Source organism: Solanum lycopersicum, chromosome 2 (genome assembly GCF_036512215.1).
Source record: "Solanum lycopersicum chromosome 2, SLM_r2.1".
NCBI classification, from domain to species: Eukaryota; Viridiplantae; Streptophyta; class Magnoliopsida; order Solanales; family Solanaceae; genus Solanum; species Solanum lycopersicum.
Window position 1 is genome coordinate 60,118,811 of NC_090801.1, and position 13,209 is coordinate 60,132,019.

Below are 13,209 nucleotides of genomic sequence, written 5' to 3' on the forward strand. Positions count from 1 at the left end.
GTTTTTGGTCTTCCAACTATAATGTCAAACAAGCTCTAAATCTATAATTTGGAGATAGTTACATGGGTCTAGTTAGGGATGGGCACGGTATAGTTTGATACTGTATTTGAAATTTTGATGCCATAATTTTGATATTCAAATTTTAAAACTATTATATCATCATATCAAATTATTTTGTCCAATATCGATTTCAGTATTTTGTGGTATGATAAATCGATAGTTTGTTTAACTTTGACTAGTATACTCATATAGTATAATAGAGTGTTATGACTTCAAAAATTCAGAAAAAGATCTCAATATATACTAATTACTAACACATCTAGAAATATATATTCAAAAGAAAGTACAAACAACTCTTTTTGTCAATCAAATAACATTTAAATACATTTCAATAAAATAGAATAGTCAAAGTTTTAACTTCTAAACATGTAATTTATATTCGATATTTCAATGTATTTCTAAATATCAAATATCGCATCAATACCGAAAAGACAAAAAGAGTTAAAATATAAGCCATATACCATACTAAATAACATAATACTAAAAATTACAATTTCAAAATTTTCAGTATGATAACTTGTCATCCCTAGATCTACCAGCAAAACATTCTCCCGACTCGGTCGTCCCGAGTTTACAATTGGGTAAATATACCATAAATCCTAAAAATTGATGAAATATCCTTTACTATTTGACCAAAACAGAAGTTTGGAAGTTCTCAATTTTAACGTCAAAGTCATAAAAGATTTCAACTTTGTCATTCCTTTTGTCTAAAAAAAAACGTATAACAAAATGCCACATATTTATTTGCTCAAAACTTACTTAGATTGAGACAGAACTTAAACAGAGCATCAAATGATCCTATTTGTGAAGCATGGAGTCTCAATTGCTAGGCACTAGGTCAAACAACGAGAATAAGACTTGTTATCAGCATATGCAAGGATAAAGGGAAGATGCTAGAGTGGATCAAGTATAGCATGTAAATTTTTTTAAAATAAAGCTCTGGATAGTAAAATATATAGCACACATGTTTACTTACTGTATCATGTAAAAATTCCTACGTATAAATGACCTGAGACGAGGAAGAACAGTAGAACCCACAAGAGTTCCATCAACAAAGAAGAGTTGTAAAAAAGAACACTAATCACTGAATTTAACCAGACGAGCTACCCAGCATACACTGAAGAAAATGAAGGAAAGATATTGCAAATTAGTAGTGAACATATTAGTGATTTCAATGTGTATGGTTTTCCGGAGTTAGGGACGTTTATTTACAACAGCAGCAGGTAAAAGCATAAACAAACAGTAATTACAGTCGAGAATCAGGCTGATAAGTCAATCCCAACATCTAAACCCCAATATCCAACAGCAATTTATATGATAATGTTTTGCATTTTTCAGCCAAAACCAAAGATCACTGCCACCACAAAAGTATTTATATCTCGTCTTGAACATCTCATACAGCAAAAGACAGCTTGTCAGGAGACGAGGCATCCTGTCCTGTAATTGATAAATTAACAGCATAAAAAGACATATTTCTACAAGATCATGCTTTAACATGCACCAAGATAGACTACAAATTCTTGCTTTTTTTAAATCCCGTAATAGACTTTGAAAATATTAAGTAAAAGTGTGGAACTTATTCTGTACGTTAGGTAAAATAAATCATAGAAAACAAAGAAAAGTACTCACCATAGTAATAGTTACAAAATGACATGAACAGCACAACAGGAATGAAGATACCTCCGATCCCCCAGGACACATCGATCATCTTATGGTGAGCTTTCTCAAAGTCAGAAAAATCTGTGGCGTCATCACAAATAGTCTTAGTTCTGGCAATAAAAGAGTCCATGTCCATGACAGGACCTTCACTGTTATCCACAACATTAGCTAGCCTTCCTTTCTTGCTTCGGTCAAATTCCATTAGATTTCTTGTTTCTTCTCTTAAATATTTATAACTTCGCATCAAATTCATGATGAGCACGTTCATTTTTGTAATTCTTGATTTTGCCATGCCAATGTGTATGAACGAATCAGCCAAAAATAAACACATCAATAGAATAGACATGGCAAAGGCCATAGCAGAAGGTATACTGGTGGTTAGGTAGATACTAATTCCTCCTGTCCATGCGAAAAGAAAGAGGGTATGCTGCTCTAGTTTAGATACAACCTCAAGTGCTTGTCGTTCCAAGTCCCAGTTCATTTGATTTAATGCATTCCTTCTCCGTTCCACATCTAACAACTTCACAACACTTGAACGCTAAGGGCGTGAAGGGACTATCAAATGAAAAAAAAAGAAAAAGAGAAAAAACAAACAAAAGAAGCAAGCAACTTTAGGGAACTAAATTTCGTATATCATAGACTAGAACTGAATATTTATTATTTGCATGTGTCTAAGTTAATATGTTTCTGACCTTCAATACAATCAATAGTTATATGTTCTGTTCCAGCCATGAGGAAACCAATATGTTGAAGACTTCCAATATCATCAATTTCTCTATGTCCTATTCCAGCGATAAGAAAAAATGCAAATTTGTTTAGTCAAAATAGTCAAACACAGGCAAACTATACAAGCCATATAGAGAAAGTTCCACCATAAGGAAAGAAATGTATGTTTCTATTAACTTTTCCAGCTTTACAGATGACTGTTTATTCTCTTTTTAAAATAAAAATAAAAGCGTATAACATTTAAGCAGTACTGGGGGTAAGGGGCTTATTCCAGAACTTGAGTAGATGAAGCTATCTACGAAGTCTGATGCGCACCCATGGGATTGGTGCTATGCAACTCACTATTAACATAGCTCTCTGAAACAATTTTCGAGTACTGATGTAATATTTCCATCTTTGGACTAAATTAAAGGGAAAAAGTACACAGAAGAATCTTGAATCTAACTCGCACACATCAATTGTTAAAATATTTAATTTATAACCTCAAAAGTCAGTACTGTTAGCTACCAAATAACTGTATATTTGCAACAAATAATAGCTGCAATGCTTTGGGTAAATTGGTATTATGAGCAACATTTGCTGAATTACCAAGAAGACACCCTCATTGACTTATTGAGCTTAATATGCCAAGTCTTTTGCTTATAACCTGGAGACTAAATTTTCAAAAGATAAACAGATAGCATATGTCATTAAACACTACGGTTGTCATGAATAGTAAGGGAGAGAACACAAGTAGAAACGCAGGACGAACTCCATATGTCAAATGCAAAGAAAATATATAATTTGCCGTGTCCTCATAAAACTGATACCACATAGTAGCTAACAGAAATAAGAGTCAAACACATGAAATTTTTCAACACTTAACACGAATAAAAAAACCCTGGATACAACAAGTGTTGTAAAAGACTCGTTTGAGGCACACTTAAGCCCTCAAGTTAGGTGCCAAATGCTTGTCCAAACTCAACTTCCAAGTTTCACAAACCACAACTTAGAAACTCGAATTTTTGAAGTTTCAACTTCAAATCTACGGCCAAAAATAGAGCAAAATATGAGTACCTCCAATTTTTTCATGAGGTCCTTCCGTCAGTTGCAACAAAATGCCTTATAAAGTTAAAAAAACAAACTTATAGATAATAACCCTAGTTTTCATGTAAGGTTCAACATACAGAAATAGAACTACTTAGAAAGACATGTATGCATATATCAACACAACAGAGTAACTGGTACTATGCAACATTATGCTATTGAAAGAGCTAATATGGAGCGTCATTACGTACCAACTCGGCGAGACACTCGAGCACCGCGGTAAGGGAGAGACGAGCTCGGACTAGGGTTTGCACTCTGCGCGCCAAGTTATTTTTGTACTAAATTTTGGACAAAATGGTAAAAATGTCCTTATGTTTGGGGTAGATTTAATAGTCCCTTGAGCATTTTTGGGTTCATATTTACGTCTTCTGAAAAATATTCATATTAATCCTCTATTGTATTTTTTGGTTAGTACAGTTATTGTAATTTCTACTTCTCTTTGAACGTATATAATGCAATTATTTTCTTTTTACAAAATTTTGTAGGTTCGCCTGCTTTTTAGAAATTCAATAGCTAATGTGCGAGTGACTTGTCATACTATTCGTCTGTAGGTGATTTTTTAAGATCGTCGTCAAATTTCGAGGCTCAATCGTGGACAGGTGGTGAAAACTATCAAGCTGGAGTATAATCGGGGCAAAGAAAATTCTGGTGAGGCGTTGAAATGCATAGAGATCAGAAAGAACACCAACGGTGAAAACATTCTATTGGGCGACACTTACACAGAGAGACAAAAGCTAGGGGAGCAAATGAGATTAGATACCCCAGTTTCCAAGTCGTAAACGATGGATACTAGGTGTTGTGCATATCGACCCATGCAATGTTATAGCTAACACGTTAAGTATTCCACCTCGGGAGTATATTCGCAAGAATGACATTCAAAGAATTGATGGGACCCGCACAAGCGGTGAATCATGTGGTTTAATTCGAAGCAAAGCAAAGAACCTTACAGGGCTTGTTATGTAATTAGCTACACTGGGACTGAGACACGGCACAGGCTCTTATGAGAGGCAGCAGTGAGAAATTTTTTACAATGTAGCAAAACTCTGACGGAGCAATATCTCGCGAAGGTAGAAGGCTCATGGGTCGTGAACTTCTTTTCCCAGAGAAGAAGCAATGTCGATATTTGGAGAATAAACATCGGCTAATTCTCTGCCAACAGCCGCGGTAATACAAGAGGATGCAAGCATTTATCCGAAACAATTGGGCATAAAGCATATGTAATACTGAAAAGATTATTTTTCGACTTAAAAAGTTGGATTAAGTTGTATAACTTCATTGCCGCGGAAAATTTACAAGTAATTTTTTCATTACATGACTGCCCAAAATCAGTACATCAAAACATGAATCACTCTTCTATCTGAATGGCAAACCAGAACTTGAACAATGGAAAGACTGAATGTACATCAGAATTCAGAACTTGAACAATATACCCTTTTTTGTCTTTCTATGTGAATTGAACTTTACATTCTTTGCAATCCAGAAATAAGTTAAATAATCACATACGTAGATTTCACAATTCATACTCCTAGAAGTTGAAAGTTGACATGAAAAAAAAGAAAAAAGAAAGCAAAACATTCACACAAAATGCATATTTGGAACCAGAACTATTATGTGTTCCCCAACTAAAATGACATGTTATCAAATGTCCTGTCGCATACAATCTTGAGTACTCAGAATTTTCCGTTACCAATAATCCACAACCAATCCAAAGCAACACCGGAAAATATACCAGCTAGTAGGAATAACACTAGCAAGTTACCCAATGCATTTGCCTCAGGACCCTACAAAATTCAAAGTTAAGTGTTAAAATATGATGTGATATTTCAGATGATTATAAACTGACAATTTGTATAGATTCAGAAATTAAAATTTCACAAACCTTGTATCCTTTAGGTGCAGCTGTCATGACACAAACAGTGAGGTAACCATTTGTGAGTCCCAAGAAGGATACGAGAAATATCATCCAGCCTTGATCACCATATTTTGCAGTGAAATAGAAGCAAGGGATAAACGAGAAACGAGAGAGGGTTGCAATGATGAGGCCCTTGCGTGATTGAAGCTCGATTTTCTTAATCAGTGGAACGTATCTTCCTATCAGATCCCAAACATTGTACATTGCTATCAGAACTAGAGGGTACCTGAGATTTAAGAAAAGAAGATATTATCAGTCATTCAACTAGTAGACCATGAAATTAACTTGACTCTGCACACGAACAAGATAATACAAAACAGCATGTCTTTTGAATTTTAATTTGGTGTTATGAACGATCGATCACATTCACATGGAGTTGGATAAAACCATCCAACCAAGACATCTTGAAAAAAAGAAATTCAAAAGGTAGTGCAGATAAAGTAACAGAAAAAAAGGAGTTATGCACACTTACCATGATCCCAATTGGTGAGTACCAGTGTTTTCATACAAGAATCCGGGGAAAATAGATAAAGTGAGGACATAAATCAAGTACAAGTTCAATTCATAATCAATGTTCTGGAGAAGCAATTGTTTGGTGGTCAGACGTTCTGATTGCTTAGCATCGTTGTTAGCCTGTTCAGTAAACAGAAACATATCAAATTTATGATCATGAATATCACTTATTAACATGTTTTAGTTGAGGAGAAAAAGTTGCCTACTTTTTCCATTGGTTGAATTCCAATGCCTGCAGCAGCCAAGTCAGCTGCAACAGTTGTTGATCCTTCTGCAGCTGCCTTTGAACGGTAGTGCTTCACAATTGGTAGCTTAGGGAATACGAATGAATATAGAAGGATGCATAGGAATTCAAAGAATGCGGAGATAGCAAGGAACAACACTGCGAAATCAACAATTGTAAGTTTCTGATTCGGAAAAACTCAAACTGTTTTTTATTTAACTTTCAATAATGAGATCAGAATTACTTACTAACTCCTTTGCGAAGGCCATTGTTACTGTTTTCAAAAGCTGCTTTGGTTATTAGCCTTAAACCAGAGGTAAGTGCACCAGATGCAGCAACACCACCAAAAAACGACTGCATAATTCATGAATCAGTACAAACATAATTCAAAGTTTCATATAGCAAACAAAATTAAAAATGTTACTGCTACGCACTTGCATAAACTCGGGGCACATGAAAGCTATATCTCCAACCATTCCACCTTGAACATGAGCATCTGCAACTCCAAAACATCCTACTATGAAACATATACCAATATAATTTCCTATCCCACCCCTACCGGAAGTTGCAAGATCCAACTGAAAATAAGTACAAAAACAACGGATTTTAAAATGGTGAACAAAAAATAAAACCACTAGAACTTGACAAAAGCATAACATACCACTATAAGTGCGACTGTACTTAAGGTAAACAGTACATATCCAGCTAAGTTACGCTTTCTTGTATCAACTTTTGCCTCATTATACGCAAGAATTGCCATTGTTCCAAGTGCAAATGGCTGATACACTAGTGTGAGTACCCTTGAAGGATGATAATCCTTCAATTTCCATACCAAATTAAACAAGTCAGCACACACAACTACGCCTCAATCCCAATCACAGTAATAAAATTGTAAACTAAAAAATACATTAAAAGTTGTCAAGGAAAACTTACTGGAAACAACGCATAATAGTAATCTCCTATGCTCAATAAACTGTTCCAAGAAACAAGTGACCCAAATCCCAAAATCCAACAAACAAAAATACCCATAAATTTCCCCTGAAAAATTTCACCATACATCATAATTTCAGCCACAACAAAAATTTTCAATTTATCATAACAGAACAAAATAACAAAGTTTGAAACAAACCTCAAGCCTTGTAGGACTTGGCCTTCTACTTGAAATAGCATTAGCCATGGCTGCTTCTTTGTAACTGCACTACAGTATCATATACAATATTTAATCTTAACATGAAAAACAAATCATAAAACAGAAATCAGATTTATAAAGAGCCAATTATGACAAAGAAATTCAATTGACTGAATTAAAAGTGGATCTTATATAGATGAACATTACCTACATTGAAACAATAAATCTATTAAAGAGGCCTGACCTTGTCAAGTGACAAATAAAGGTATGTATGGAGTCTCTGTTGACTGCAAAAGTGTAAAAAGATGTGAATAGAAGATTCACTCTGAGACTCTTTAGGATTCTTCCATATATATAATATACATGAATTTATTGGAATCTCTACAGGTCAAAAAGTGAATAGAGACGACATTACAAGGTGACAAAATAAATACCTTTATCAACGAAAGCTCAGTAGTCAATTAACTGATAAATAACATTAGTATGTCAGGAGCCTTACAACTGGCTTGTTGGTTGAGGAGTTTGATTGGTATTTAGGCATAATTCATGGAATAATAGTCGGAATAATGAATTAAACTTTGTCTTGCTATTTAAAAAAAAAAAAAAGTAAATGTTAGTTATGATTAACCCTCCACTTATGGAAAATCACTTAATTATGTTTAAATATTTAAAGATAAGGAAGAGGTTGTGTACTACAAAGTCAATATGTAATTTGTTTAGGGGGTCTTAATTAGAAAAAAGAAAAAGAAAAAAATTTAATTGTTTGGGGATTAAGTAAAGGAAAACGCATAGTGGGAATACAATTTACTAGACTGTGAACTTGGATTATAAAATAAATAAATGAAGATATGTAGTCTGAATATAACACATATTAATATAGCCGACTTCAAAAAGGAATAAAATTATGATATATGTTAAGAATCGTTTTTATGCGTAATCTGGATCAATAAAAATAATAATATTTATGCATTTAATTTCAGATTTTAAACATTAAATATAAATTGATAAATATATATTTTTACCATATATATTAATTAGTTATTTATAAATGCTCTATATAAATGACAAATGAGTAATTTTAAAGCGAAAGGGCGGATACTTTTAAAAAAAGGACAAAAAAATCGAATTCATATACAAAGTCTTTCATATATTTCTGGCTTTATTATACAATATATATGTTATACTAATATAAATAAAATATAGTAACAAAATGTGCATCGGAAAGAGAAACCAAGTAGAAGAAGCAAGGCAGAAAATATGGTTCATTTATTTTTATATTATTATTACCCTTTAGGTCTATATAAGATAAATGTCATTTTAACGTAATGATTCATAATCACATCAGGAGAAATAAAGGTGAATTCATAGTGAAATTTTTTATTTGAAAGATCATTTGTTTAATTAATTTTATGCCTGATTTAATTGGATGTTTGTATATTGTATTTTAAATACCATTATTATTTAATTTTTATTTTACCCAATAGAAGCATGGGCTATGGAACACTTAACTTTTGACTTGATTGGCTCCATCCATGATGAATTGTCAAATTTGTATTATTTTGGCTTATTATTCTATTGCCTTCTTATGGAAGAGTTGGGAACCCATTGTTTTCCTTCCAATTGGTTCCTACTCTCATTAAAAGAGTAAGTATCTTGCTATCAAATTATATAAATAAGATGATAATGTATATTAATTAACCAAAACTAAATATTTTGTATTTTTTAGAATTCAATTTAGTTAATTTTTAAAATGAAATTAAATTACATTAATTTAATTTTTTTTAAAAAATAAATATTCAAAAATTATACAAAAAGTAGAATAAATATAATTTTTTATATGTCAGTATAATAAAAAATACTTCGTAAAATATTGTTCAAAATTCATATAATTTGACTCTAAAATAAAAAAAATCATTACTTGTTAACTTGATCTACGAAAAATAGAAAAGTAATCTGCATAGTCAACAAGCAATATTCAATTCCTTTATATATCATGGATCTACTCTTAATAGAGTTTTCCTTTATTTAGGCAGATTCATGATAAATTTAAGTTATGCTGAAAATATATTTATTTCTAAAAAGGATTGAGTGCTTATTGTCAAATGTTTGGCAATTAATTTCATGTGATGGTCTCACGTTTTTCACATGTTGTGATATTAACTAATTAGCACATGGTTTCACATGTAATTTCATATTAGTTTTGTTTTATATTTTAAAAGTATCGATACTACAAAAGAATTCTCATAGAGAAAAATGAATAAAGTCATATTAGCAAGTGGATTTCATATCATACGAGTAGAATATACTTATATAATAAATCGATTTAACTATAAATTAACTAAAAAATGATTTGTGGTTCAACTTTTTTTGAAGCTATTTTTTTCTAAAATGAAATTCTTCGCAGTCTCAATTATGAAATATCTACGTTTATAATATTTTGGGAAAATAAAATAGAATTTACTGCTGCGAAAAAAATGAAAATATCGCAAGAATGTCACCAAATTGAAATTGGGGGAATTAGCTGGCTGTCAAATTAATCCATATCTTTGGTGCGAGTCTCTTTAAAGAGTTTGATATATTAATTAATTTTCTAAATAAAGATGTCAAAAATTATGATAAGCTTAGATCCATAATCCTTTTGCTTGGCTTAATTAGTTAAATAATAATTTATTGACATGATAATATTGTATGTCATCGTCAACTCTCCAGCGGATAAGATTGTTCCTCCCTTAATAAGGGGTTTCGAGTTCAAATCCTGAATGTGAGAAAATTCTTGACAAAGAATATACCCCCTAAATAAGGCTCTACATAACGTGAATCTAAAATAATAGACTCCGATAAAATCAAGAAATCTAGTCTAGTACACGTCATATGGTATTTGGTTTGCAAAAAGTATACGATCAACTTGTAGAAAAATATAAGTACAATAAGTCCCACAAATCTGCTAAGTTCCTGCTATTTAAATGATGATGGTGTGAGGACACCGAACAACTTGTCCACACAAATACAACGAGTTGTCAACGACTATTGCAATGATGTTGTTTTCAAGTGGTGATAAACTAAATTAAATTTTATGAGTTATAAATTTTAAAATAATGATTGGGAAGTGTTTATATTTAAATTTTAAATTTGATAAATATATATATATTTAATAATTTTTTTAATATAAATAAAATATTTAAAAAATTGATAAATCATCATAAAAAATATTTTCGATTTGTGTTGTCCAAGTCTCAAAAGGTGTGTATGATCAAACAACTAACGTCATGCTAAGTCAAATATTGCAATTACCTCTCCTCTTGTCTTTACTTCACCAAGTTAGTGTTTACACTGTTGTAAGTGTTGGGTTATGGGCTTTTTTCCCTTTCTATGTGGATAAATAAAGGGAAAATTTCATATATGGCAAACTTATTAGATTAAATAACATTATATGGGTATAGTTTACCTAATTAGATAATATGAGTATAGTTAAGTTATTAAAGGTGTCTTTAATTTTGTATATAATTTTTTTTATTATTATTTATACAATTCTATTTTAAAAAGTTGTTTGTAACTGAAGCATTAAATATGGTAACAATAAATCAAGATAATGCCACAATTTTAGGAAAACGTCCCTATTTTCAAGCCATACGTTCAAATTCAAAAAAAAAATCTGTTTATAATAAGTCATGTACAAATTAATTTCTGTATATACATACCTACCTATATATACAAAAAAAATCAAAAAAAAAAGTCATCCACAGATTATTTTCTGTTTATATATATGAACTTACCTTTTTTGTATATGGTATATACCAGCACGTATTCAATGTCTTTTATTGTATATGCACATCCAATTAGATTGCAATAAATATACATATACAATCTTATTGAATAAATATATACATGTACAAAAATGCATTTTACAAATTTGTATAACAAGAGATATATGTTATTCAGGTTTTTAATTGTATATAGTATATACTAACACTTATTCAATGTTTTTATTAATTGTATATGCATATTCAATACATTATATTCGATAATTTATATATAACTATTACAATATACAAAATTATAATCACATATGATATTTTCCCATCTATATACAATCCCTACTACCAGCTATTAAAACAGACATGTACATATCAATTTTTGTATATGTATGTAAACTTAATATATACTAACTTCAAAAATTTGTATATAACTAATAGAATATACAAATTCTAATCATATATTCAATTTTTCCATCTGTATAACTAAGTCCAATTACTATTTTGTATATATATACAAAAACCAAAAATAACATAAATATGCAATATACTATATACAATTACTCACATGGAATATACTATATACAATACTTAATTTAATGGTTTTTGTATATTGACAACTAATTAACAAAAAAATTGTATCTAAATTTGTGTTTTAAGACACTACCTCATGATTATGAAGTGCTTCAGATCCGACTTCACAATCATTTTCCTCTGATTCAAATAGTACAACTTTCCTCTTTCTTATACCTTGTACAATTTTAATGCCTCTAGCTTTGACATTTTTAATAACTTAATAACTTATTGAACTGCCATAGGGTCGTTTTTTTTCTTTGATCTCAGCTCTTCCATGGTTTGTTCTTGTATAAGTTGTTTTGATTTTCCCAAATACCCTACATTAACCCCAAATTCTTGAGTTAGCCCCATTGAAAAGGATGGTAAAATGTCAACAACATTGACATGCAAATGACTACCTCTGGTAATCCTCAAAGATGTAGACGATTCGTTCATTGTTTGACGAATTTTAGATCTATCAAGAATAAAAAAACGATTATTTCATCAAAATATATGAAGAAAAAAAAACAGAACACATACAATTTTTAGATAAGTTAGAAAAAAAGGTAAACAACTAAAATTAAGAATAACTTACGAAATTGACTTCAACTTAGGGAGGAGACTTCAACTTCAGGAGGGATTACTGAAATTTTGGACAAAAATTTGAAATTCAAATATGATATTGGAGTATTAAATGTAGGAGAAGATGTTAGAATAAGGAAAGGAGAGAGAAAATTAATTGTGAATAAGAGAGAGAAAATTAGATTGTGTATAATTATATACAAAATTAGAAAATAAGATTTTTATACAATTGGTTACATAATAGGTTGTGGGCCCCCATTAATTATAGCAAAATAAAATAAACTATAATTATATAATGTAAATAAATTAAACTATACCCCTAATATATAATTAGTTATGAATGTTTGCCATTTCATATAATTTTCCCAGCCCAATTTGGACCAATCCATTTTTTGTCCATAGGCCCATTCTTATGAGGCAAATATAAGCCTATTTAGGTCTTATTTTCATATACACAGAGAGTTTTTTCAGCAGCCAGAAAGAGAGAAAGAGAGCAGTTTTCGCAGTCAAAATTCAGCCGTAACAGCCAACTTCAAATTGCGATTCCTGCTTCGTTTCTTGTCCGATTGAGCTGATTTTTGGACAGCATATTATCTTCATATCAATCTTTGATTAGGTTCTGACAGAGTTGGATTTGGTGGCCTACATCTTCAGTTTTGCTATCATGAACAGTAGATGCGACATTGGTTCAAATCAAGAAGGAAAAGTATAGACTTGGGTATTTTTTCGTTGTTATCTTGTCAGACATTCTTTGTTAATATCTTGTCTTTCCCAACAGTAAGTTATAATTTAAAGGACAATGATAGAGCTAAAAATTCTATCTAACAAAATAATGATAAAAACTAGAAATATCATACTTTGTCATTTGACTTTTGTATAACTAGAAGGAATCTTAGATAAATAATAGAAAAAATTTACTATCTATTTTGTTTAGCTCGTATATACTAACTATATATGACCATACACTTATTATATAAAAATTATGTATTCATTGATATTTTAATTTCAACAG

At 31.0% G+C, this 13,209-nt stretch overlaps 2 protein-coding genes across 9 annotated transcripts; both read right to left on the reverse strand.

Moving 5' to 3' along the window:
• Positions 1–1,187: 1,187 nt before the first annotated feature.
• Positions 1,188–3,955, reverse strand: LOC101249982 (uncharacterized). The gene is made up of 4 exons (XM_004232738.5): positions 3,723–3,955; positions 2,412–2,501; positions 1,690–2,274; positions 1,188–1,497 (listed from the first exon to the last, which is right to left on the reverse strand). The coding sequence occupies exons 3-4, from the start codon at positions 2,198–2,200 to the stop codon at positions 1,454–1,456; spliced, it is 555 nt and encodes a 184-aa protein (XP_004232786.1). The 5' UTR covers positions 2,201–2,274; positions 2,412–2,501; positions 3,723–3,955; the 3' UTR covers positions 1,188–1,453.
• A 985-nt stretch (positions 3,956–4,940) lies between these two features.
• On the reverse strand, positions 4,941–7,947 carry LOC101249516 (equilibrative nucleotide transporter 3-like). 8 transcript variants are annotated; one of them, XM_010318352.4, is made up of 11 exons: positions 7,743–7,947; positions 7,553–7,595; positions 7,309–7,377; positions 7,113–7,217; positions 6,841–6,996; positions 6,614–6,757; positions 6,428–6,533; positions 6,163–6,338; positions 5,916–6,076; positions 5,411–5,669; positions 4,941–5,312 (listed from the first exon to the last, which is right to left on the reverse strand). In XM_010318352.4, the coding sequence occupies exons 3-11, from the start codon at positions 7,354–7,356 to the stop codon at positions 5,202–5,204; spliced, it is 1,266 nt and encodes a 421-aa protein (XP_010316654.1). In that variant the 5' UTR covers positions 7,357–7,377; positions 7,553–7,595; positions 7,743–7,947; the 3' UTR covers positions 4,941–5,201. The 8 variants fall into 8 exon arrangements, with proteins under 8 accessions (XP_010316654.1, XP_004232785.1, XP_010316657.1 ...); XM_004232737.5 differs by having other exon boundaries at positions 7,309–7,372; positions 7,743–7,884; XM_010318355.4 differs by having other exon boundaries at positions 7,309–7,372; positions 7,520–7,595; positions 7,743–7,884.
• Between the last annotated feature and the right edge of the window lie 5,262 nt (positions 7,948–13,209).